This window comes from Choloepus didactylus, chromosome 1, assembly GCF_015220235.1.
Source record: "Choloepus didactylus isolate mChoDid1 chromosome 1, mChoDid1.pri, whole genome shotgun sequence".
NCBI classification, from domain to species: domain Eukaryota; kingdom Metazoa; phylum Chordata; class Mammalia; order Pilosa; family Megalonychidae; genus Choloepus; species Choloepus didactylus.
The window spans coordinates 202,065,890-202,093,773 of record NC_051307.1 but is presented as its reverse complement, the minus strand read 5'-3'; the positions used below and the strand labels follow the sequence as shown (position 1 = coordinate 202,093,773).

General features: G+C 36.8%; 2 protein-coding genes across 2 annotated transcripts in view; one reads left to right on the top strand and one right to left on the bottom strand.

Annotated features, from left to right (window-relative positions):
- The window catches only part of IHO1 (interactor of HORMAD1 1), a 70,693-nt gene extending 48,005 nt beyond the window's left edge, over positions 1-22,688 (bottom strand). The window contains exons 1-2 of the mRNA XM_037829071.1: positions 22,627-22,688; positions 1,708-1,778 (exon numbers count right to left, since the gene is read on the bottom strand). Coding sequence (XP_037684999.1) covers positions 1,708-1,763 — 56 coding nt within the window. The 5' untranslated portion in view covers positions 1,764-1,778; positions 22,627-22,688. The remainder of the gene's footprint in view (positions 1-1,707; positions 1,779-22,626) is intronic.
- On the top strand, positions 19,746-20,481 carry LOC119528838 (MAPK-interacting and spindle-stabilizing protein-like). The gene has a single exon (XM_037829076.1). The coding sequence runs from the start codon at positions 19,746-19,748 to the stop codon at positions 20,469-20,471; it is 726 nt and encodes a 241-aa protein (XP_037685004.1). The 3' UTR covers positions 20,472-20,481.
- Positions 22,689-27,884: the final 5,196 nt, after the last annotated feature.

The window sequence follows — 27,884 nt, the reverse complement described above, 5'->3', positions numbered from 1 at the left end:
GGGATTGGGAAAGCCATAAGGACCACACTCCACTTTGTCTAGTTTATGGATGGATTAGTAGAAAAATAGGGGAAGGAAACAAACAAACAAACAGACAAAGGTACCCAGTGTTCTTTTTTACTTCAATTGCTCTTTTTCACTTTAATTATTATTCTTGTTATTTTTGTGTGTGTGCTAATGAAGGTGTCAGGGATTGATTTAGGTGATGAATGTACAACTATGTAATGGTACTGTGAACAATCGAATGTACGATTTGTTTTGTATGACTGCGTGGTATGTGAATATATCTCAATAAAATGAAGATTAAAAAAATTAAATAAAAAAAATAAAAGCAAGGTATTGTTCCCTTTCACCCATTTAGTGTCTTGGCCTTGCTTGTTTTAAATACTTCCTATTTGCTTCCAGTGGTTTTCTATGCCAGTCTTTAAACCTCACATATGAAGGGGCTAGTGATTTGATAACGATACAATCAAATTTGAGCACACGACACTGAGCTTACTACAGAGAAAATACATAAGTAGGCAAATAGGTAAAAAAAACAGTCTTTAAGACATCTCCATAACAATTCGTATTATATAATGCTGTTGTGTAACCTGAGAAAACATGCTATTCATTAAAACACATACACACACATATATCCTTTTCCAAATGCTAAATTTAAAGTAAGTAGATAGCATATAAGTACATATCCCAACCCAAGAAACCTTCATATTATTAATATAAAACAAAAGAAACTCTAGGTCAGCTCAGGGGAGGGCAATTATTTTGGTTCTCATTTCCTCAAATTAGCTAAGGTAATGGGCTACACATATATTGTAATATGGGTTGCATAATCATTGCTCAAAATAGCTCTCTGACTTCTGTCTTGGGCCAAAGAGAATAATTAGCTGGGCTGGGGGAAAAAAACAGCTCTGTAAGCCCACTGGAATCATGGAGAATTTACATCTTAAAGTTATGATATGGAATTAATAAAGATAGATTTTCCCTACCATGTCAATTGCAAACACTTTTTTTTTCTTTTTGAGAAATAAGAAGAACAGTGCCCTAGATTTTTGCTGAATTAACAACTGTCTTCAAGAAGGTGCTAGAGAGGGGAAAAAAAAAAAACCAACCATTGATAAAAACATACCAAAAGCAGTGAGAAATCTCTTATACACAACCCATATAAACTCCAGATCCAAGATGGGAGGCCTATTGCACAGTTGATGGATGCCAAGGTAAGCATTTTGGTGGAGTAGTGGGGGGAGTAATACCTCAATGAGCCTTGTCCACAACTGGAGTGGCTCTAAACTCCAAAGTGCCTACAAATTGCACTATACAATTGAACATGTATCTGAACATTGTTGTGATTTTTCTCTCTGATGTTTCAATAACAGTTCTTCCAAATAAGGTGAGAGATTCCAGATATTGGACCAAATGTGACTCTCACGGGCCTCATAGTCTCTAGCCCCTGTGCTGGATGCAGAATCACTGCTCAATTAACCCATATGGCTAGATTAACATTGCTTTTATAATCAGAGACTGTGCAAAAGGAAAAAGACAAGCACGGGAGGATGAAACAGTGACAAGGGAGGAGAAAAGCAGGGGAAGAGGTCATATGGGATACCTCTATTACTGTAATCTAATAGGAAGGGGACACTCTTTCTATGAAGTTAATGCAACCATGAGACTCTCTTAAGCACCAGAGAATATAATCATAAAACTTACCCAGAGCCTGAAGAAACACTAAGCATTTCATTGATACTCCAGACATTAAAATTCATTTTTTATGATTATCCCTATTAGAAAGAAGGGAGGAACATTAATTAAGGAGGTTAATGCAGTATATTTTTCTCAAAGATTATTGAAGACTATTCTATGTAGATGAGAACATTTCAGCAGTTACATTCCCATCGAATTGGTGAAAATTTCCATTACCTATGTACTAGAACCAGGTATTTTCTGCTGCTAAAAATTCCCATCCTTCTTAATTCCAGGGGCAGCCAAAAGTCACCGGTGAAACAGCAAATTTGCTTTCTATCCTCTGGCTCTCTTGCCCTTTTCTTTACGATCTTTTCTCTTGCCACCCTATTAATAATCAACTTTCAGAAAAAGACCAAGAAATCCTATCTTTCATTGACTTAACAGATTAAGATGACTTATCTATTACATCTCCCAAGAAGACCAGTCCTTCCAACACCATAGGATATTGGAATGCCAACAGAGTTGTGGAATTTAGGCAATAGAGAAGCTTGGTGAGGAGGGAGTGCTTTGGGCAAAAGTGCCTTCCCACACCTCTTATAAGCAGTTGCCTACTCTGGTTACTGCTAACCCAACACTGCAAACTGTATCCGTTATGATGACCATATAGCCTGGATTTTATGAAACAAGTCCAATTGCAAAATTTTTTCTCCCTATGATCACAAGACTATTCATATTTATCAGATTATACATTATGATTGTGGGCAGCAGAAAATATGATTCCCATACATTTAGTGAACTAAATAAAGACCATCAAACAACAAATACTGCCCCAAAACAAACCTAGATAAAATGAACAGAAGTGCTGAACAAATATAGACATCCTTATATACTTACATTTTATATAATTTAACCTTTAGAGAAATCTATTACATTGCAGTTTTCTAATATTCTAGAAAATAGATACAGTTGAGTGTTTATAACCACTGGTTTTGCAAGAATGTTAAGTGCAGACCACAGGATCAAGGGGCTAAGTATACCACCACTTACTCAGCCCATTCTATGTGCCAGGCCTAGTGCTAATTATATACATCCACTCATTTAATCTTCTCAACAATTTTGTGAAGCTGGTGTTATTATCCCCATTTATAAATTTGTGAGCCAAGGCTCAGATAGGTTAAATAACTAACTCAAATCCTCTCCCATAATTAGGAGTAAGTAAGCTCTAAGCCAGGTAAGCCCAGTAACAAAGCCCACACTATTTCAAACCCTATGCTCTTGTTTCTTGACATTGGTTCTGTTCTAGATACTTCCTAGAACCAAGCAGTTCTGAATTTCTCCTTTTATGAGAAGGAAAATGAATTGGTAGGGTATGACTTTAAAGACAACCAGACCAAGGTCCAGATACTGACTCTGGTACTTAAAAGCTGTGTGAACTTGGGCAAATCAGTTAACTTCTCTGAACCTCAGTTTTCACATCAGTTAAATGAGACTAACACCTACCTTAAAGGAATTCAAGAGCCTGACTATCCCCTGGATCCTGATACTTACTAGGTGCTCCTTGATTACTTTCTTAGAGGCTGTGGCTTCACCATTCTCAAATGAATCCATAGTCTCCTGGGACTTTCCACACTCACCCCTTTTTAGTTCAAAGGATTCTCATTCTCATAGTCACCCCAGCTGAGAATAAAGTTGCTGCAGGGTTGGGACTAAACACCACAGTTTATTTTGTCTCGACCCTCTTGAACACAGGATAGCAAATTTCTTCTTTATAGATGTTCTAGTTTGCTAATGCCACTGGAATGCAAAACACCAGAGATGGACTGGCTTTTATAAAAGGGGGTTTATTTGGTTACACAGTTACAGTCTTAAGGCCATAAAGTGTCCAAGGTAACACATCAGCAATCGGGTACCTTCACTGGAGGAAGGCCAATGGTGTCCGGAAAACCTCTGTTAGCTGGGAAGTCACGTGGCTGGCGTCTGCTCCAAAGTTCTGATTTCAAAATGGCTTTTTCCCAGGACGTTCCTCTCTAGGCTGCAGTTCCTCAAAAATGTCACTCTTAGTTGCACTTGGGGTATTTGTCCTCTCTTAGCTTCTCTGGAGCAAGAGTCTGCTTTCAACGGCCGTCTTCAAAATATCTCTCATCTGCAGCTCCTGTGCTTTCTTCAAAGTGTCCCTCTTGGCTGTGGCAAGCTCGCTCCTTCTGTCTGATCTTATATAGTGCTCCAGGAATTTAATTCAGACCCACCCAATGGGTGGGCCAACACCTCCATGGAAATTATCCAATCACAGTCATTACACACAGTTTGGTGGGGCACATCTCCATGGAAACACTCAAAGAATTACAATCTAATTAACACTGACAGGTCTGCCCACACAAGATTCATCAAATATAATTGTGTTTGGGGGACATAATAAATTCAAACTGGCACAATAGACTACCTTTCAAAGAAGTTCAATACAATACTACTTGCCCAAGAAGCAAATAAATAAAACAACTCATTCAGATGAAAACTGAAAAAAAAAAAAAACAAAAAACAAACAAAAAAACCTTGACTGTTGAAACTGGCAACAAATGGTCTTTAAAGTGAACCACATTCTAATAAATTGGGGTAGCTGGTGGTAGATACCTGAAACTATCAAACTACAACCCAGAACCCATGAATCTTGAAGACAGTTGTATAAAAATGTGGCTTATGAGGGGGGACAGTGGGATTGGGGGGGCCATGGGGATCACACTCCCCTTTGTCTAGTTTGTGTATGGATGAGTGGAAAGGTGGGGGAAGGAAACAAACAAACAGACAAGGGCACCCAGTGTTCTTTTTTACTTTAGTTGCTCTTTTTCACTTTAATTATTATTCTGGTTACTTTTGTGTGCGTGGTAAGAGGGTGTCAGGGATTGATTTTGGTGATGAATGTACAACTATGTAATGGTACTGTGAACAATTGAATGTACGATTTGTTTTGTATGACTGCGTGGTATGTGAATATTTCTCAATAAAATGAATATTAAAAATAAATAAATAAATAAATAAATAAATAAATAAACAAATAAATAAAGTTAACCACAGTCAGGGTTTAGTGCAGCCCTAAATGTTAAGAAAATATTCCAAGGGAACTGGCTATTCGCTAATATTATTACTATCTGAATCTTAGATGCTTAAATTTCTCCCACAATCTCAGCTCACTCTTTGAAAACAAGTGTGTAATATGCTTTTGAAATTCATATAAAACACAACGACCTTTATTCATGGAATTAGTAATATAAGCATTCAGAAGGCCCTTACAGTTCCAGATATGTGCCAGTGTGCCAGCACCAGAGGAGTGGAACTGAGAAGGCCCTGGATGACTGGAAGATGGCAAGGTTAGTCTCCTTTCCCAGACTAGAACAAACTCCCCCTTGGCTGTTGAAAATTAAACGAGCAACCTCTGTTAGCTGAAAAGATTCAATATGGTATTGATATGCATGGTGGAAGCTTAAATGACATTTCTTCTTTTTGGTCAGTTGTCCTACTCTTACTTGAGCACCTCTTTTCATACAATTTACTCAAGACTGAGCATGTCTGTCTTCCCAGGATTCAGCCAGAGGAAGGGGATCCTACAAAGGTTGGTAACTTGACTGTCAGTCAAAATCAAAAGAGGTCTTTGGACCATCGGTAAGTATGGAGTTTTTCAATGGCTCATTCACAGACTAAGGCTACTGCTCCTTGTTTCTGGCTGGGTTAGTCAAGCCCCGTGGTGCCCTCTCTGCTAATAGTGGAATTGAGATGGTGACATTTGCACTCACAGAGGCTGCAACACTGGGCAGCAGTGAAAGTCGGGGGAAAAGGATGGGAGCAATATAAGGAAGTTCTTTGTTAGCTGGACAAAAGACAGAAAAGCACATGAAGGTGACTATGGGTCAAAAGGGCAAAACATGGCTAGATGCTGATTTCTCAGGATACAGAGAAAACTCCTATCTCTTTCCAGGTAATGGGTATCTAACTTTGAGTCCTAAGGATTCACGAAGTTCCTTAGTGTCAGAGGTCTGCTTATTCCATAGGGGCAGAGAGGCAAATTATTGCATATCAAGGGGAAAGCACAGAGAAAGGCCAATTATCCTTGATTGATACAAGTTACTGCTAAACAGAAACTGATTTAGAAGTATAATATGTATGCATTAACAAATAAAAGAATCATGAAAAACATTTTTATTTAAGGAAAGAGGTTAGAAATTTTAAATTAGATTAGCTGTTGCCAGCAAATCACAGGGATTGAAAAACAGATATTTCTCTATTTTTTTATTAAAAAATTTCCACAACCTCCAGAAGGAATCAACCCTGCTGACACCTTGATTTCAGACTCCTGGTCTCCAGAACTGTAAGAGAATAAATTTCTGTTTTAAGAAAAAAAAATAAAAAATTTACAAACACAATACCCACCAAACAACAACTCTTCCTTCTCCATTTCCCAATCCCCAGGTAACCTCTAATCTACTTTGTCTCTATGAATTTACTATTTCTAGATTTTTCATATAAATGAAATCATATAGTATTTGTTTTTATGGGCCTTGCTTATCTCATTCAGCAGAATATTTTCAAAGTTCCTCTATGTTGCATATGTATCAGAACTTCATTCCTTTTTATGGATGAATAATTTTCCATTGAGTGTATGTACTGCATCGTGTTTATTTGTTTATCTACTGGTGGACACTGGGGTTGTTTCCACCTTTTGGCTATTGTAAATGTTGTTTCTATGAATTCTGGTGTACAATATCTGTTTGAGTCCCTGTTTTCAATTTCTCTGGTTACGTAACTAGGAATAGAATTGCTAGGTCATATGGTAATTCTGTATTTAACTTTTTTAGGAACCTCCATACTGCTTTCCACAGTGGTTACTACATTTTACATTCCTACCAACAATGCATAAGGATTCCAATTTCTCAACATCCTCTCTAACACTTGTTATTTTCCATTTTTTTTGGTAATTGCCATGTTAATGGGTGTGAGGTAGTATATTATTGTGATTTTGATTTGCATTTCCCTAGTCAATAATGATGTTGAGCATATTTTCTATGCTTACTGGCCATTTGTATATCTGTATTGAAGAAATGACTGTTCAAGTCATTTGTCCAAAAACAAAAGTTTTTAATTTTGATGAAGTCCCCATTTATCTAATTTTTCTTTTACTGCTTGTGCTTTTGGTGTCATACCTAAGAATCCATTGCTGAATCCAAGGTCATGGAGATTTGCCCTTGTTATCTTCTAAGAGTTTCATGGTGTTAGCTCTTATATTTAGGTTGTTGATCCATTTTGAGATAATTTTTGTATATGGTGTGAAGCAGGGGTCTGTTTTAGTTTCCTGCACTGCTCAACCAAATACCATGCAATGATTCAGCTTAAACAATGGGAATTTATTTGCTTATCTTTTTGAGGCTAAAAGAAAGTCCATATCAAGGCATCATTCAAGCAATGTTTCTCCCTGAAGACTATGACATTCTGGGGCTAGCTGCCAGCAATCCTTGATCCTTAGTTTGTCATATGGCAAGGCACCTGGTGGCATCTCCTGATATCTCCCTTCTCTTCCGCATGTGACTGACATTCAGTTTCTTGCTTCCTGTGGCTTTCTCTCTGTCTGAATTTCATTCTCTTGTAAAGGATTCAAGCGATAGGATTAAGACCCATCCTGACTGGATCTTAACTGAAGTAACCTCATCAAAAGGTCTTACTTACAAAGGGTTCACACTCACAGGAATGGATTAAGTTTAAGATGTTTTTCTGGGGTACATAAAGCTTCAAACCACCACAGGGTCCAACTTCATTCTTTTTTCCAGGTGGATATCCAGTTTTCCCAACCCATTTGTTGAAAAGATTATTCTTTCTCCCTTGGCATCCTTATCGAAAATCAAGTGACAGTAGATATATGGGTCTAATTCTGAACTTTCAGTTCTATTCCTTTGGTCTATATGTCTATCTTTATGATAATACCACACAATTTTTATAAATTTATTTTTCATTTTTATTGTGGTAACATATATACAACTCAAAATTTTCCATTTTAACCGCTTTTAAGTGTACAATTCAGTAGTATTTACATTCAGAGTGGTGTGCCAACTTCACCAACATCCATTACTCATTTTCATCAGCATAAAAATAAACTCTGCACCCATTAAGCAATAACTCCCCATTCCCCTATCTCTGTTAATTTGCTTACTCTAGGCATTTTATATAAATGAGATCCACAATATTTGTCTTTTTATGTCTGGCTTATTTCTCTTAACATGATGTCTTCAAAGTTCATCTGTGTTGTAGCATATATTAGAACTTTATTATTTTTTGCCTAATAATATTCCATTGTATGTATATAGCACATTTTGTTTATCCATTCGTTAATGGACACTTGGGTTGCTTCCACTTTTTGACTATTGTTAATATTACTGCCATGATCACTGGTATACAGATATGTTTTAGTCCCTGCTTTCAATTCTCTTGGGTATATACCAAGAAGTGGGAATGCCAGGTCATCGGTAATTCTATGTTGTCATTGGTAATTCTATGTTCAACTTTCTAAGGAACTACTGAACTGATTTCCACAGTAACTGTACCATTTTTACAATCCCAACAATGCATAAGAGCTCCAATTTCTCTCCATATTCATGAACTCATGTTGTTTTCTGTTTGGTGTTTTTTTAAATAATAGCCATCCTAGTGGGTGTGAAGTGGTACTTATTGTGCTTTTGATTTGCATTTCCCTAATGAATAATGATTTTGAACATCTTTTCACATACTTATTGGTCATTTGTTTATCTTCTTTGGAGAGATGCCTATTCAAATCCTTTGCCCATTTTTAATTAGGTTATTTGTCTGTCAGTGTTGAGTTGTAGGAGTTCTTTATATATTCTAGACATTAAACCCTGAACAGATATATGGTTATCAATTAATTTTCTCCCATTCTGCAGGTTGTTTTTTCACGTACTACACTGTCTTGATTACTGTATCTTTGTAGTAATTTTTGAAATTGGGGAGTGAGTCCTCTAATTTTAGAAATTGGGGAGTGTGAGTCCTCTTCCTTGTCAAAATTGTTTTGGCTATTTGGGGTCCCTTGTAATTCCATATGAATTTAAAGAATGACTTTTCCATTTTTGCAAAAAAGGCTGCTAGAATTTTGATAGGGATTGCATTGAATCTGTAGATCTCTTTAGGTGGTAATGACATCTTAATATTAAATCTTCCAACCCATAAACAGGGGAAGTCTTTCCATTTATATAGGTCTTCTTTAATTTCTTTCAGCAGTATTTTGTAGTTTTCAGGGTACAATTCTTTTACATCCTTAGTTAAATTTATCCCTAGATATTTGATTCTTTTAGATACTATTATAAATGGAATTGTTTCTTAATTTTCTCTTTGAATTGTTCATTGTTAATGCATTGAAATACAATTTTTTTGTATGTTGATCTTGTACCCTGCAACTTTGCTAAATTCATTTATTAGCTCTAGTAGCTTTCTCGTGGATTCTTTGAATTTTCTATATGTAGGATCACGTCATCTGCAAATAGTTTTAATTCTTCCTTTCCAATTTGGATACCTTTTATTTTCTTTTCTTGCCTAATTGCTCTGACTGGAACTTCTGGTACAATTTTATTATTATTATTATTATTATTATTATTATTATTATTATTATATTTTTAGTACAATTTTAAATAGCAGTAGTGAAAGTGGCCATCGTTGTCTCATTCATGATCTTAGGGGAAAAGCTTTCAGTCTTTAACCATTGAGTATGATATTAGTTGTGGGTTTTTCATAAATGGCCTTAATCATGTTGAAGAAGTTCCCGTCTGTTCCAGTTTGCTAATGCTGCTGTTTTGCAAAACACCAAAAATGGATTGGCTTCACTGAAGGATGGCCATTGGTGTCTGGAAAACCTCTGACAGCTCAGAAGGCATATGGCTGGCAAACCAAATCCAACAGCATATTAAAAGTATTATATACCAGGTTGCGTTTCAAAACGACATTCTCTAAAATGTTGCTCTTGAGGTGTTTTGTCCTCTCAGCTTCATCTCCTCTTCAAAATGTCACTCTCAGTTGCTCTGAGTTGATCTGTCTGTGAACTCCTTTACAGGACTCCAGTGATCCAATTAACACCCACCCTGAATGGGTGGGGTAACACCTCCATGGAAATGATTCAATCAAATGTTTCACTCACAGTTGATTGAGTCACATCTCCATGGAAACAGTCAAAGAATTCCAATCTAATCAATACTAATATGTCTTCCCCACAAGACTGCATCAAAGAACACGGCGTTTTGGGGGACACAATAAATCCTAACTGGCACACCATCTATTCCTAGTTTTTTGAGTGTTTTAATCCTAAAATGATATTGGATTTTGTCAAATGCCTTTTCTGTATCTATTGAGACAATCGTGTTTTTTCCCTTCCTTCAATTTACGTGGCATATTACATTGATTGATTTTCATATATTGAGCCATCCTTGCATTCCTGGGATTAATCCCACTTGGTCATGGTATGTAACACTTCTAATATGCTGTTGGATTTGGTTTGCTAGTATTTGGCTAAGGATTTTTTCATTCATATTTCTAAGGGAAATTGGTCTGTAATTTTCTTTCTTTGTGATGTCTTTATATGCTTTAGTATCAGGATAATGCTGACCCCACAGAATGAATTAGGAAGTGTTCCCTCCTTTTGAATTTTTTGAAAGAGTTTGAGAAGGATTGGTGCTTACTCTTCTTTAAATGTCTGGCATAATTCACCACCAGTGAAGCATTCTGGCCCCAGACTTTTCACTAGTGGAGATTTTTTCATTACTGAATCAGTATCTGTAGTTAAAGATCTATTGAGATTTTTTATTTCTTCCTGTGTCTGTTTAGGTAATTTGTATATATCTAGGAATTTTCCCATTTCATCTAGATTATCTAATTTGTTGACATATAATTCTTAGTATTCTCTTATCTTTTTTATTTCTGTAAAGTCAGTAGTGATATCACCATTTTAGTTTCTGATTTTAGTTATCTGCATCTTTTCTTTTCTAGCTAAAGCTTTGTCAACTGTATTGATCCTTTCAAAGAACCGATTTTTATTTTGTCTACTTGCTCAACTGCTTTTCTATTCTCTATTTCACTTACTTCTGCTCTAATCTTATTTTTATCATTCCTTATGTTAACTTTGGGTTTACATTGCTCTTCTTTTTCTAGTTCCTCAAGATGTGAAGTTAGGTTATTGATTTGAGATCTTTCTTCTTTTTTGATATAGGCATTCATAGCTTAAATTTCCCTTTGGGCACTTCCTTTTCTGCATCCCACAAGTTTTGGTATGTTGTAGTTTCATTTCAATTTGTCTCTATTTTCTAATTTCTCTTGTGATTTCTTTTTTAACCCATCTGCAGTTTAAGAGTGTGTTGTTTAATTTCTACGTACTTGTAAATTTTCCAGTTTTCATTCTGTTAGTGATTTCTAATTTCTTTCCACTGCAGTTAGAGAGGATACTTTGGATGATTTCAATATTTTAAAATTTATTGAGTCTTATCTTGTGCCCTAACACATGATCTATCCTAGAGTATGAGCCACATGCATTTGAGAAGAATGTGTATTCTCCTGTTGTTGGGTGAAGTGTTCTATTTACGTTTGCTAGATATATTTGGTTTATAGTATTGTTCAAGTCCTCTGTTTCCTTGTTGGTCTTCTATCTTGAAAGTGGTATATGGAAATCTCCAACTGTTATTGAGGAATTGTCTCTCTCTCTTCAGTTCTGTTGATGTTTGCTTTATGTATTTTGGGGACAGTGGTTAGGTGCACATGTGTTTAAAATTGTTATATCTTCTTGCTGGATTGACACTTTTTCAATATATAATGCCCTTTGTCACTTGTAACAGTTTTTAACTTAAAGTCTATTTTTCAGATATTTGAGTAGCCACTCCAGCACTCTTTTTAGCTATTTTCATGGACTATTTCTTTTCATTCTTTCGCTTTCAATCTATCAGTGTCTGTGGATCTAAGATTAGTTTCTTATAAACTGAATATAGCTGAATCATACTTAACTTATCCATTTTGCCAGTTTCTGCATTTTGGTTTAAGACTTTAATCCATTTACATTTAAGGAAAATACTGATAGGGCAAGACATGTTTTAGTTTTCTAGGCTGCTTAAAGCAAATACCATGAAATGGGTTCGCTTAACAATGGGAATTTATTAGCTTACAGTTTTGAGGCCAAGAAAATGTTCAAGTCAAGGCATCATCAAGGCAATGATTTATTCCTGAAGACCAGCTACTGGTGATCCTTGGCTACTCTGTCATACAGCAAAGCACATGGCAGCATCTGCTGGTCTCTCCCTTCTCTTCCAGGTTTCTCTGATTTCACCTTCTTGCTTCTGTGGCTTCTCTCTCTCTTTGTCTGAATTTCATTCTCTTATAAAGAACTCCAGTAATAGTATTAAGACCCATCCTGAATTAGGTGGGACACACCTTAACTGAAGAAGCCTCATCAAAAGGTCCTACTTACAATGGGTTTACACCCATGGGAATGGATTAGATTTAAGAACATGTTTTTTGGGGGTACATACAGCTTCAAACCACAACAACTTACTTCTGCCCTTTTGCTTTTTTTTAATTTTGTATGTTTTATACATTTTTGGGTCTCCCTTTCCTCCATTGCTGCCTTCTTTTTTGTAATGAACCATTTTGAATCATTTCTCATTTCCTTTTGTGCAAATTTTTTAGATATGTTCTTTGTGGTTACGATGGGGATTACATTTAACATTCTAAATATATTACAATTTAGTTTGATTTGGTACCAGTTTAACTTTAGGACCTTTAGGGACCTGATTAGCCCTCTCTATTTTTTATTATTGCACTTTTCAGATCCAGAATTTCTATTTAGCTCCTCTTTATAATTTCTATCTCATTATTGAAATTCTCATTTTGTTCATATATCATTTATCTGATTTCCTGTAGTTCTTTTTCCATGTTTTCATGTAATTCATTGATCCTATTTAAGAAAGTTGATCTAAAATCTTTGATTAGCAATTCCAGCAAATGGGCTTCCTCCAGGATAGCTTCTGTTGAATTCTTTTTTCACCCCTGTGGCTGGGCCATACTTTCCTGTCTCCTTGTATGTTTAAAATTTTTTTTGTCATTGTTGAGAACTTTACATTCTGAATATTATATTTTGGTTACTCTGGAAATCTAGTTCACCCACTCCTCAGCCCACCAGACAAAAAAAGAAAAAAAAAAGGGTGCCCTGCTTCCCCAAGTCTCCTGATAGATGCCTGTGAAGAAGCCACTAATGATGAGAGGGCCAAAAGTGAGGCCACCTGAATGCCTCTTTGTTGCTCAGATGTGGCCCTCTCTCTCTGGCTAAGCCAACTTGAAAGGTGAAATCACTGCCCTCCCCCCTACGTGGGATCAGACACCCAGGGGAGTGAATCTCCCTGGCAACGTGGAGTATGACTCCCGGGGAGGAATGTAGACCCGGCATCATGGGACAGAGAACATCTTCTTGACCAAAAGGGGGATGTGAAAGGAAATGAAATAAGCTTCAGTGGTAGAGAGATTCCAAAACGAGCTGAGAGGTCACTCTGGTGGGCACTCTTACGCACACTTTAGACAACCCTTTTTAGGTTCTAAAGAATTGGGGTAGCTGGTGGTGGACACTTGAAACTATCAAACTACAACCCAGAACCCATGAATCTCGAAGACAGATGTATAAAAATGTAGCTTATGAGGGGTGACAATGGGATTGGGAAAGCCATAAGGACCACACTCCACTTTGTCTAGTTTATGGATGGATGAGTAGAAAAATAGGGGAAGGAAACAAACAGACAAAGGTACCCAGTGTTCTTTTTTACTTCAATTGCTCTTTTTCACTCTAATTATTATTCTTGTTATTTTTGTGTGTGTGCTAATGAAGGTGTCAGGGATTGATTTAGGTGATGAATGTACAACTATGTAATGGTACTGTAAACAATCGAAAGTACGATTTGTTTTGTATGACTGCATGGTATGTGAATATATCTCAATAAAATGATTAAAAAAAATAAAAAAAATAAAAAAAAAACAAACTAAAGGACAAATGGGGTGGGATGGGGGATGATTTGGGTGTTCTTTTTTCACTTTTATTTTTTATTCTTGTTCTGGTTCTTTCTGATGTAAGGAAAATGTTCAGAGATTGATTGTGGTGATGAACGCATAACTATGTTATCATACTGTGGACAGTGGATTGTATATCATGGATGATTGTATGGTGTGTGAATGTATTTCAATAAAACTGAATTTAATAAAAAAATAAAATTAAAAAAAAAAAAAAAAAAAAAGTGAGGCCAGCATCCACACTGTTCCCACAGGGATTCCCCAGACTAAAAGGAAAAAAAAAGGGGAGGGGGAGGAAGGGAGGAGGGAATACTAGGAATACTAACAAGAAACAAACAATCAAACAAAAAAAAACAAAAAGGTGCACCGCCTTTCCAAGTCTCCTGTCTTTCCAGGTCTTTCTGCTTTCCCAAGCCAGAAGTCCCTGCTGCTGAGAGGGTTGAAAGTGAGGCAAGAATCTGTGCTGTCCCCTGAGGATCCAGCAGACCAAAAAACAAAAAGAAAGGAAACAGAACAAAAAGGTTCACAGCCTCTCCAAGTCTCCCTGTGGGTGCTGGTGGGAAGCTGGAAACCGTTGCTGCCGAAGAGTCCAAAACTGAGGCTAGTGTCTGCGCTGGTCTCTCAGACTTCTGGGAGACCAACCTCGACTTGCAACCCCACCCTTTAGAGTATGTTATTTCCTCTGCCTGCCCTGGTCTCAGCCTGCCACTCCCAAAATCCGAGCTGCTGTTGCCACAGCCACTGCCAGTTTCCACAGCATTGCTGTGGGCTGAAAAATGGGGGACGGTCACTGGATCCCACACGCCCTCACTTAGAAAAGCTTGACAGCCATTTCCCTCAACAAGCACTCCCCACGGTTGTTCTAAGCATCCAAATTGGTTCCAGGGTTACCACCTCTTTTACTAGCTCATTTCTTTTTCTGGAGGAAGGAGCAATGTGTAGAACTGCCTTACACTGTCATTTTGTGCTTGCCCTTTCAAAACAGGTATTTCTTAAGAAGCGATGGCTATTTTAACTGGTGGCAGACTAAGCTAAGCTACAAATTGTATTCCAGCATACATATATTGCAATATTAAATTAAGTATTATAGAATATCTCTATAATATGCAGCCCGAGTTAAAAGGACTAAAACTTGCCCAAAAGAATCCCCTGAAGACACAGGATGGATACATGCTGCAGTTGCAAAATAAACAAAGCAGTAACATAACCAGTCATCAAATAAAGCAAATGAACTTGGATTTTCCTATCCGTTTTCATCTATTAGTCTCCATCCAACACATTCTTCACTGATAAAGGGTCACTTTATCTGCCTTCTTTTCTTCCATAAGCTCTCAGGCAAAGTCCCTCTCGTAATCAGCTTTTCATCACCATAAGGGAAAAATAAAAATTCTTATAGAAGGAAACTAAAATTTTTCTGGGATCCTTTCACATCACCTGTAATCATTAACTTAAGGAAACTATTTATTGTTGCCACTATTTTAAATATAGTCTCTTGATGGAGATTAATGAGCTTTTATGACTAGATGTCTATATAAACTTGGCCCTCTCTTAACTTCACTTTCCCTCCAACTATTGTTCCATTTCTCTCCTCTCTTTATGGCAAATTTTATACAAAGGGTGGTCTAAACTTGTCTTTTCATCCTGGCCTTTTGAATCCACACAGCAAATAGGTTTTTGCCTCCACTATTCAACTGAAATTGCTCCTGTCAAAGTTACTGTGATGCTTAATTTTACAGGTCAACTTGGCTAATATATGGTGTCCAATTGTTTGGTCTAATATTGGCCCAGATGTTGCTGTGGAAGTATTTTGTAAATGGGATTAGCATCTCAATCAATTGATTTTAAGCAAAGAAAATTACGCTCAATGATGTAGGTGGGCCTCATCCAATCAATTGGAGGCCTTAAATGCAAAGAATTGAAAGTTGCAGTAAGAAAGAATTCTGCCTCAAGACTATATCCCCCACTCCTCCCTGAGTTTCCAGCCTGCCTGCTTCCCCTAAAAAAATTAGGCCAAGACTAAAAAATTTTTGGACTCAAGACATCAATATCACTCTTACCAAAGGTTGAAACTGACGGTTAAAACTTCGGCTTCCATGTAAGACCAAGGGAAGAAGTGTTTATTTGTTGTAGGATCTATATTTTCTAAACAATATAACTTCTACAGTCAGTTTGTTCAAACACCACAATTACATGGAACTTTGAATAGGAAGTGAGATATGGTAGGTCTGTATAGATTAGAGTGAAATAGCAACACATCCCAAAGTAATTTGGGTGGAGAATAAAAACATATATTCAGGCCCCCCCTGAAGAGCTGGGGGAGGATGTGGAGATGTTAGACTTCCTCACCTGGATTGTTGCTGATGTTCTCACAAACAATGGGGACTGACGACTTGACATGCTGAGCCCTCTGTCTTGGGGCTTGCCCCTAGGAAGCTTGTTACTGCAAAGGAGAGGCTGAACCTGCTGATAATTGTGCCTAAGAGTTTCCCCCTGAGTGCCTCTTTGTTGCTCAGATGTGGCCCTCTCTCTCTAATTAAGCCACCTTGGCTGGTGATCTCACTGCCCTCTCCTCTATGTGGGACCTGACTCCCAGGGGTATAAATCTCCCTGGCAATGCAGGATATGACTCCTGGGGATGAATCTGGACCCAGCATCATGGGATCAAGAACATCTTCTTGACCAAAAGGGTGATGCAAAATGAAACAAAATGGAGCTCAGTGGCTGAGAGATTTCAAACAGAGTTGAGAGGTCACTCTGGTGGACATTCTTACGCACTATATAGATAACACTTTTTAGGTTTTAATGTATTGGACTAGCTAGAAGTAAATACCTGAAACTACCAAACTCCAACCCAGTAGCCTTGACTCTTGAAGATGATTACATAACAATGTAGATTACAAGGGGTGACAGTATAATTGTGAAAACCTTGTGGATCGCACTCCCTTTATCCAGTACATGGATGGATGAGTAGAAAAATGGGGACCAAAACTAAGTGAAAAATAGGGTGGAATGAGGGGGGAGATTTGGGTGTTCTTTTTTATTTTTATTTTTTATTCTTATCCTGATTCTTTCTGGTATAAGGAAAATATTCAAAAATAGAATGGGTGATGACTGAACAACTATAGGATGGTACTGTGAACAGCTGATTGTATACCATGGATGATTGTATGGTATGTGAATAGATCTCAATGAAACTGAATCTAAAAAAAAAGAACCCCCCCAAAATTAATTAATTAATTAATTAGATTAAAAAATATATATATATCACTCTTACCACAATTTCCAGATTTCCAGCCTCCAGCCTCTACTACTGAATTTGGATTTGTCAATCCCAACAATCACATAAGCCAGATATTTAACATAAGACTCTAAACATATATATATTTTATATATATATACACACACACATAGACACACACACACACATAAGTATCCTGTTGGTTCTGTTTCTTGGAGAACCCTCATATGGTCATGAATAATTAATTCTCACTTATCATCTTCCTTAACCCATCAGCATCATTTTGACACAACTGTTATCCCCCTCCTCTTTGAAGCATGTATTAGGCAGGTGCCAGATCACTGCACTATCCTGGAATCCCTTCCCCAACTAGGACATGCCTGCTCAGGATCCTTTGCTGCTTTTATCCTCATCTCCAGGCCTCTAAACATTGTAGGTCCTGGGCTCAATTCAATCTCTTTTCCACCTATATTGGCTCCACTGGTGACCCCATTCAATCTCATTGTCTTAAAAGCCATCCATAACCAGTAGATGTAGAAAGTTAACTAGAACAATTTAAAAAAAAAAAAAAAAAAAAGAGAGAAAGATAATCTCAATGCTATTTAACTGTTCCACATCATAAAAGAAAAAATTCCAAATTATTTTTATGCAGCAACTAAAATATTCATTCTAAAACTTGACAAAAGATTGCACCAAAAATTAAAATTATAGATGAATGTCACTATTGAACATAGAAGCAAAAATCTTAAATAAAATATTAGCAAATAGTGAGTGACAAGAGAAATGATCAAAGGGTTTCCCCTACAAAAGTAAAAAGGCATTTGACAAAATTCAACATCCATTTATGTTAAGAAAAAAAACAAAAGAAAATTGACAGATACTTCTTTGATGTTATTATAAGTTTTTATATAATTTATATAATGCCCAAAAACCAACATCTTAATTAGGAAACAGTATCAGCCTTCCTGCTAAAGTCAAGGAAGACAAGGATGCTCACTATCTCCACTTTCATTTATCATTGTCTTGGAGGTATTCACTGGTGCAATTAAACAAGAAAAAAACAATCAGAGGTAAAAATTGGAGAGAACAAGGTAAAATTACCACCATTTACAGTTGATATGAGTATATGTCTAGAAAAACCAAAAGAATAGTTGGAAAATACTATAAACAATGAGAGAATTTAGTCAATTAGCAGATTATAAAATCAACATACAAAAACCAATATTTTCACATACACAAATAATGAGTTAGAAGATGTAATGGAAGACCAAATGTGTATCAAAAACCAAATCAAACCAAACAAAGAGATTTTTAAAACCTAGGCAAAAGCTTAACAAGAAATGTCTGAAAATTCTTTAAGGAAGACTATAAACCATTCCTTAACAGCAGAAAAGATAAATCGTGTTCTTTGATAGGAAGATTTGGCATCACAGAGACATCAAATCTCTCTAGGTCAACTTATAATTTTGAAATGATCCCAATAAAAATACCATTAGATTTTTTTCAGGAGGTAGAAAGTTGATTTTAAAGTTTTGAAACAACAACAAAACAAAACAAACAAAAAAACAAAACAGGAAAATCCTGGAAAAGAAGAGGGAGAGAAAAGAGAGGAGGATTTTTCTGGATAGTCCTACCAGGTATTAAAACATCTTATAAAAGTCGCTATGATTTTACAGTTTTATATTGGCAAATAATTAGATAGGCAAACCAGTAGAATATAATATAAATATAAAATCTAGAAAGAGATCTAACTGAAAATAGAAATCGAATTTGTATATGAAAAAAGTGACACCTTAAATCTATGGGGAAGAGATCAACATTTTAATAAGTAGCAATGGGATAAATGAATAGCTATATGAAAAGAGATTAAGTCCTCAAGTATATTCTAAATGGATTTGAGATTGTGTAAAAATTAAACCATATAAGCACTGAGAAAAAACAAGGATAAATTACTCTATAACCTGGAAGTGGGGAAATTTTTGACTCAAAATTCAGAAATAGTAAGGGAAAAGATCAGCAAATTTGACTACATAAAATTTTTAAAAAGAAAAATGATCAAGACATATGAACCAACAGTTCACAAAAATGAAATACAAAGGCCCCTATATATATAAGAAAATATAAGCAACCTCACTCACATTAAAATAGATGAAAATTAAAACCATACTCATCCAATTAAAAAATTAGCAAAGGCTTCGGATGATTTCTATTCTGTGTGAATATATCTCAATAAAATTGCATTTAAAAAAATAAGCATCCAGCTTGATATTCCAAATGGCCACAGTATGCCATGCCCTTACCAACAGTAGTTCCAAAATACCTAGGTCCCTATTTGAGATTCTATAAAAAATTCTCTCACTAAGTTTTATCTCTCAGAAACTTAAATCCACCAGAGCATTTTTACTGCAGACAGGTCCCCAAACCCAGAGGCAACAGCCTCTTTAAGAACAACAATCAGATGCAGCCCACTTCTCCATACTGTCAACACCCCTTTTCAATATGAACAAGTTAGGGTAGTCACTGCCTACACACTCCTAAAGATTGCGAAAGTGATTAAACGAGAGGAAGGGGTAGCAATAGACAAGAGAAAATTTAATAAAGGATTATGGGGAGCCGCGCGCCGCTGTTGCTGCTGCTGCTGCTTCTGCCGCCGTCGCCCGCCAGGCTGCGTTCGGTTCGTCAGTGTTCAGTTCCTTCGTACCCATCGCCGCTTCTAAACCTTGCTACGGGATCGGATCCTGCCGGGAAAATGTCTGAAGATTTTTCGTTGGCAGATGCACTACCCGAACACTCCCCTGCCAAAACCTCTGCTGTTAGCAATACAAAACCTGGTCAACCTCCTCAAGGCTGGCCAAGTTCCAACCCTTGGAATAACCCAAGTGCTCCACCTTCTGTGCCGTCTGGACTCCCACCAAGTGCAACACCTTCTGTGCCTTTTGGACCTGCACCAACCGGAATGTATCCCTCTGTGCCTCCCACCGGACCGCCTCCAGCACCTTTTCCTCCTTCTGGACCATCATGTCCCCCACCTGGTGGTCCTTACCCAGCCCCAAGTGTGCCAGGCCCTGGCCCCACTGGGCCATATCCTACACCAAATATGCCCTTTCCAGAGCTTCCTAGACCATATGGTGCACCCACAGATCCAGCTGCAGCTGGTCCTTTAGGTCCATGGGGTTCCATGTCTTCTGGACCATGGGCACCAGGAATGGGAGGGCAGTATCCTACCCCTAATATGCCATACCCATCTCCAGGGCCATATCCCATTCCTCCTCCTCCCCAAGCACCAGGGGGAGCACCACCTGTACCATGGGGCACTGTCCCACCAGGAGCGTGGGGACCACCAGCACCATATCCTGCCCCTGCAGGCTCATATCCCACACCAGGACTCTATCCTACCCCCAGTAATCCTTTTCAAGTGCCTTCGGGACCTTCTGGTGCTCCACCAATGCCTGGTGGCCCCCATGTGAGTGTTTAATTTGTTATTTAATGTGCAGTAATAGTCACATAAGTACAATTGAAAGAATGGTTCCCTCCAATTTTGAATGGAAGATTTAAAAGTTTTAAAACTTTCTAAAAGGGGGCGTTTATATGTAAAATAAGAGTAAATTTCAAAGATTCAGGTAGAGCATTTAAAAGGATGAAAGTACAAGCATTCCTGGTACTAAAAATGGAAAGAAAATTTTCCTGAAGACCAATCTCTGCCTGTCTGGATTGATAAGAAAATAGATTTTTAAAGAATTTCAGGCAGTGAGAGTATAACTGCCTATTTTTCAGGCAACTCTCCATGGTGTTTCTCAGCCAGGATTTTGTTAGATCATTAGCAGTATTGAGCTCAAGATTATACCCCTATTCACTATAATCAATTAAGTGTAATGCTCTATGCTTTACTGTCAGCTAAGCTGGAGTAGGGTTTTTGTATTAGTTGAGGAGCCTATTAAGGGCATATGAAAAAGTAAAAAGGCACCCCCCCTTGAGGTAAATTAAGCAAGTATCCAAAAGCAGTCAAGATTCCCCTTAGGAAAAAAGTTTGTTTATTCTTAACATACAAACTTAACAATTCAGATCCCCATCTAGATTAATCAAACATCCATTTCAGTTGTAAAAGAAGAAAATCTCAATAAAGTACCCCTGACACGTCTTCCTTTCATTAGTATAACTTCTTGCTATACATATATATATACATAAATTTTTTTTTTTAATTTTTGCAAAATGTATGCCAAGGTAACTAAATGAGATGACTTGTTCTTTGGATTTATTAAGCAATAAATTTATTTTAAGCCATAAAAAAAAAAAAAGGATTATGAATACTGAAACTTTATATAAACACATATATATATTAGATGCTAGGATATTAGAATAGCTAGAAGGAAATAACTGAAATGGTAGAACAGTAACCTACAACATTCTTTGAAATTTGCTCCATAGCTATTTGTTGCATTGTACTTTGAAAGTTAGCACCCTTCTGTATATATCCTATATTTCACAATAAGGAAAGAACTGAAATTGTGGAACTGTAACTCTTAACATTTTTTGAAATTACCTATACAACAGCTTGTTGAGCTGTATTTTGAAAGTTAATACCTTTCTGTATGTATGTTACATTATATGATAATGGAAATAACAGAAATTGTGGAACTGTAACCCATAATATTCTTTGAAATTTGCTCTCTAACTACTTGTTAAATCATACCTTGAAAGTTATCACTGTTATGTATATAGGCTGAAGTTCACAATAAAAAAATGCATTTAAAAACATTAATTGAGCACTTCCTAAGAAAAAAAATAAGTAAAGGCCTTGAATAGACATTCCTCCAGAAATACACAAATTGCCAGTAAGTACATGAAAAGATGCCCAACATCATTAGCCTTTATGGAAAAGTAAGTCAAAACCATAATAAGATACTAGTCTACACCCACTAGAATGGCTATTATCAACAAGTGTTGGTGAAGATATGGAGAAATTGGAACCCTTATATATTGCTGGTGAGAATGTTAAATTATGTAGCTGCTGTGGAAAAGTTTGACAGTTCTGCAAAAAGTTAAATACTGAATTACCATACAAACCAGCAATTCCACTCCTAGATATATATCCAAAGGAATTGAAAAGTCACTCAAACAGATACTTGTACACCAATGTTCACAGTAGCATTATCCATAATAGCCAAAAGGTGGAAACAACCCAAGCATCCAACAATAGATAAATGGATAAACAAAACATGGTAGAGCCATACAATGGAATATTATTTGGCCATAAAAAGAAATGGAGTTCTGATACATGCTAAAACATGGGTGAACCTTGAAAGCATTATGCCAACTGAAATAAGACACATGCAAAAGGACATACGTTCTATGATTCCACTTATGTGAGGTGTCTAGAATAGGCAAATTCATAGAGACAGAAAGCAGATTAGAGGTTGTCAGGAGATGGGGGGAGGAGGGAATGGGGAGTTATTGCTTTATTACTTAATGGGCATAGAATTTCTGTTTGGGGTGATGAAGAAGTTTGGTAAATAGTGCTGATAGTTGAACAATATTATGAATGTAATTAATGTTACTGAATTGTACATTAAAAATGGTTAAAATGGAAAACTTTACTACATATATTTTACCACAAAATAACACATTCTTACCTATCAAATTAACAAAAATCCAAGTTATGACAACATACTCTATTGCTAAGGCTGTGAGGAAAGAGGCACTCTCTCACTCTGCTGGTGGGAAGGTCAAATGTCATCACCTCTTCGAAGGAGAATTTGGCAGTATGTAACAAATTTACATTTGTATAGATCCATAAATCCAGCAATTCTTTTAGTAATCTGTCCATAAAATACATAGACAAAAAATGAAATGACAGATATCATGGCTCTTCAATGCAGCACCATATGTAATAGCAAGACCAGAAACAACCTAAATGTCCATCAGTTGGAGACTAGTTGAATAAACTGTGGAACATCCACACAATGGAGTTCTATGGAACTATTAAAAGGAGTAAAGAAGATCTCTAGAAGCTCTGAGAGTGACCTCCAGGATATATTGCTAATCAAAAAAAAAAAAGCAAGGTGAAGAACAGTGTGTGGTAGTGTGCAATAGTTCATCCAAGAATGGGCATGAATATGAATGTAATAAATACACAAACAAACAAATGTGCTTATGTTAAAAAAGAAAGAAAGTGAAAAAGAAGGAAAGGAAGGAAGAAAGGAAGAAAGATAACGTGAAAACCAAAAGAAATGGTAGGAATAGGGTGGAGAGGCTGGGGATGGAAATTAAGACTTCTCAAAATGTAGCAGTTTCTCAGTTTTAAATTTAGAATCATATAAATGTTGTTTAAATGCAATCACATAATTACAAAACATTAAATCAAAATGGGAAAAACAAAGTAATCCCTACAAAGAAGCAAAAAGAAACAAGTTGAGGATTAAGCCCCACAGAGAGGGATTATTTCCTGTGCCTCTAAACTTGGTGATCTGACTCCACATCCCTAGTGGAGGGTATCCTTAAAACAAAATAAACAATAAAGGAATCTGTTTATCTGTTTTCAGCAATCACAGAGTTAGTTTAATCACAGAGTTAGTTTAAACTACCGGCCAATCTCCCTAATGAATATAGATGCAAAAATCCTCAACAAAATACTTGCAAATCGAATCCAAAGACACATTAAAAAAATCATACACCATGACCAAGTGGGGTTTATTCCAGGCATGCAAGGATGGTTCAACATAAGAAAATCAATCAATGTATTACAACACATTAACAAGTCAAAAGGGAAAAATCAATTGATCATCTCAATAGATGCTGAAAAAGCATTTGACAAAATCCAACATCCCTTTTTGATAAAAACACTTCAAAAGGTAGGAATTGAAGGAAACTTCCTCAACATGATAAAGAGCATATATGAAAAACCCACAGCCAGTATAGTACTCAATGGAGAGAGACTGAAAGCCTTCCCTCTAAGATCAGGAACAAGACAAGGATGCCCGCTATCACCACTGTTATTCAACATTGTGCTGGAAGTGCTAGCCAGGGCAATCCGGCAAGACAAAGAAATAAAAGGCATCCAAATTGGAAAAGAAGAAGTAAAACTGTCATTGTTTGCAGATGATATGATCTTATATCTAGAAAACCCTGAGAAATCGACGATACAGCTACTAGAGCTAATAAACAAATTTAGCAAAGTAGCGGGATACAAGGTTAATGCACATAAGTCAGTAATGTTTCTATATGCTAGAAATGAACAAACTGAAGAGACACTCAAGAAAAAGATACCATTTTCAATAGCAACTTAAAAATCAAGTACCTAGGAATCAACTTAACCAAAGATGTAAAAGACCTATACAAAGAAAACTACATAACTCTACTAAAAGAAATAGAAGGGGACCTTAAAAGATGGAAAAATATTCCATGTTCATGGATAGGAAGACTAAATGTCATTAAGATGTCAATTCTACCCAAACTCATCTACAGATTCAATGCAATCCCAATCAAAATTCCAACAACCTACTTTGCAGACTTGGAAAAGCTAGTTATCAAATTTATTTGGAAAGGGAAGATGCCTCGAATTGCTAAAGACACTCTAAAAAAGAAAAACGAAGTGGGAGGACTTACACTCCCTGACTTTGAAGCTTATTATAAAGCCACAGTTGCCAAAACAGCATGGTACCGGCACAAAGATAGACATATAGATCAATGGAATTGAATTGAGAATTCAGAGATAGACCCTCAGATCTATGGCCGACCGATCTTTGATAAGGCCCCCAAAGTCACTGAACTGAGCCATAATGGTCTTTTCAACAAATGGGGCTGGGAGAGTTGGATATCCATATCCAAAAGAATGAAAGAGGACCCCTACCTCACCCCCTACACAAAAATTAACTCAAAATGGACCAAAGATCTCAATATAAAAGAAAGTACCATAAAACTCCTAGAAGATAATGTAGGAAAACATCTTCAAGACCTTGTATTAGGCGGCCACTTCCTAGACTGTACACCCAAAGCACAAGCAACAAAAGAGAAAATAGATAAATGGGAACTCCTCAAGCTTAGAAGTTTCTGCACCTCAAAGGAATTTCTCAAAAAGGTAAAGAGGCAGCCAACTCAATGGGAAAAAATTTTTGGAAACCATGTATCTGACAAAAGACTGATATCTTGCATATATAAAGAAATCCTACAACTCAATGACAATAGTACAGCCGGCCCAATTATAAAATGGGCAAAAGATATGAAAAGACAGTTCTCTGAAGAGGAAATACAAATGGCCAAGAAACACATGAAAAAATGTTCAGCTTCACTAGCTATTAGAGAGATGCAAATTAAGACCACAATGAGATACCATCTAACACCGGTTAGAATGGCTGCCATTAAACAAACAGGAAACTACAAATGCTGGAGGAGATGTGGAGAAATTGGAACTCTTATTCACTGTTGGTGGGACTGTATAATGGTTCAGCCACTCTGGAAGTCAGTCTGGCAGCTCCTTAGAAAACTAGATATAGAGTTACCATTCGACCCAGCGATTGCACTTCTCGGTATATACCCAGAAGATCGGAAAGCAGTGACACGAACAGATTTCTGCACGCCAATGTTCATAGCAGCATTATTCACAATTGCCAAAAGATGGAAACAACCCAAATGTCCTTCAACAGATGAGTGGATAAATAAAATGTGGTATATACACACGATGGAATACTACGCGGCAGTAAGAAGGAACGATCTCGTGAAACATATGACAACATGGATGAACCTTGAAGACATAATGCTAAGCGAAATAAGCCAGGCACAAAAAGAGAAATATTATATGCTACCACTAATGTGAACTTTGAAAAATATAAAACAAATGGCTTATAATGTAGAATGTAGGGGAACTAGCAATAGAGAGCAATTAAGGAAGGGGGAACAATAATCCAAGAAGAACAGATAAGCTATTTAATGTTCTGGGGATGCCCAGGAATGACTATGGTCTGTTAATTTCTGATGGATATAGTAGGAGCAAGTTCACAGAAATGTTGCTATACTAGGTAACTTTCTTGGGGTAAAGTAGGAACATGTTGGAAGTTAAGCAGTTATCTTAGGTTAGTTGTCTTTTTCTTACTCCCTTGTTATGGTCTCTTTAAAATGTTCTTTTATTGTATGTTTGTTTTCTTTTTAACTTTTTTTTCATACAGTTGATTTAAAAAAGAAGGGAAAGTTAAAAAAAAAAAAAAAAAAGGAAAAAAAAAAAGATGCAGTGCCCCTTTGAGGAACCTGTGGAGAATGCAGGGGTATTCGCCTACCCCACCTCCATGGTTGCTAACATGACCACAGACATAGGGGACTGGTGGTTTGATGGGTTGAGCCCTCTACCACAGGTTTTACCCTTGGGAAGACGGTTGCTGCAAAGGAGAGGCTAGGCCTCCCTATGGTTGTGCCTAAGAGCCTCCTCCCGAATGCCTCTTTGTTGCTCAGATGTGGCCCTGTCTCTCTAGCTAAGCCAACTTGAAAGGTGAAATCACTGCCCTCCCCCCTACGTGGGATCAGACACCCAGGGGAGTGAATCTCCCTGGCAACGTGGAATACGACTCCCGGGGAGGAATGTAGACCTGGCATTGTGGGACGGAGAACATCTTCTTGACCAAAAGGGGGATATGAAAGGAAATGAAATAAGCTTCAGTGGCAGAGAGAATCCAAAAGGATCCGAGAGGTCACTCTGGTGGGCACTCTTACGCACACTTTAGACAACCCTTTTTAGGTTCTAAAGAATTGGGGTAGCTGGTGGTGGATACCTGAAACTATCAAACTACAACCCAGAACCCATGAATCTCGAAGACAGTTGTATAAAAATGTAGCTTATGAGGGGTAACAAGGGGATTGGGAAAGCCATAAGGACCACACTCCACTTTGTCTAGTTTATGGATGGATGAGTAGAAAAATAGGGGAAGGAAACAAACAGACAAAGGTACCCAGTGTTCTTTTTTACTTCAATTGCTCTTTTTCACTGTAATTATTATTCTTGTTATTCTTGTGTGTGTGCTAATGAAGGTGTCAGGGATTGATTTGGGTGATGAATGTACAACTATGTAATGGTACTGTGAACAATCGAAAGTACGATTTGTTTTGTATGACTGCGTGGTATATGAATATATCTCAATAAAATGAAGATTAAAAAAAAAAAAAAAAAAAAAAAAAAAGACATAATGCTGAGCAAAATAAGCCAGGCACAAAAAGAGAGATATTGTATGTTACCACTAATGTGAATTCTGTGAAAAATGTACAATGTTTTATACTGTAGAATGTAGGGGACCTAGAGATACCAATTAGTGGAGGGGGAATGATAATCTAATAAGAACAGATAAACTATGGAGGGTAATCTCAATGTTATGGGAATGCTCAGGAATGATTATGGTTTGTAAACTTTCTTGGATATAGGAAGATCATGTTGGAAGCAATAGAGTTATTTTAGGTTTTTTTTTTCTCTTATTCCTTTGTTTTCTTAGGGGTTGTTAATTTTCTTGGGGTATGGTAGGAACATGTTGGAAGCAATGTAGTTATTTTAGATTATTTGTTTTTCTTACTCCTCTGTTTGGACATGGTTTATTAATTTTCTTGGGGTATGGTAGGAACATATTGGAAGCAAAGTAGTTATTTTAGGTTATTTGTTTTCCTTAATCCATTGCTTTGTTTGAAATGTTGTGGGGTTTTTTTGGTTGTTGTTTGCCTGTTTGTTTTTAATTTTTTGATAAACAAAAGTTAAAAAATTGAAAAAAAATCAGTAGAAAAATGGGAGTAAAAACTAAATGACAAATAGGGTGGGATGGGGGGATGGTTTGGGTATTCTCTTTTCACTTTTATTTTTTATTCTTATTCTGATTCTTTCTGATGTAAGGAAAATGTTCAGAAATAGATTGTGGTGATGAAC

Excerpts from the sequence above, each read along its gene's own strand:
- LOC119528838 (XM_037829076.1), top strand. The coding sequence starts at position 19,746 with ATGTCTGAAGATTTTTCGTTGGCAGATGCACTACCCGAACACTCCCCT.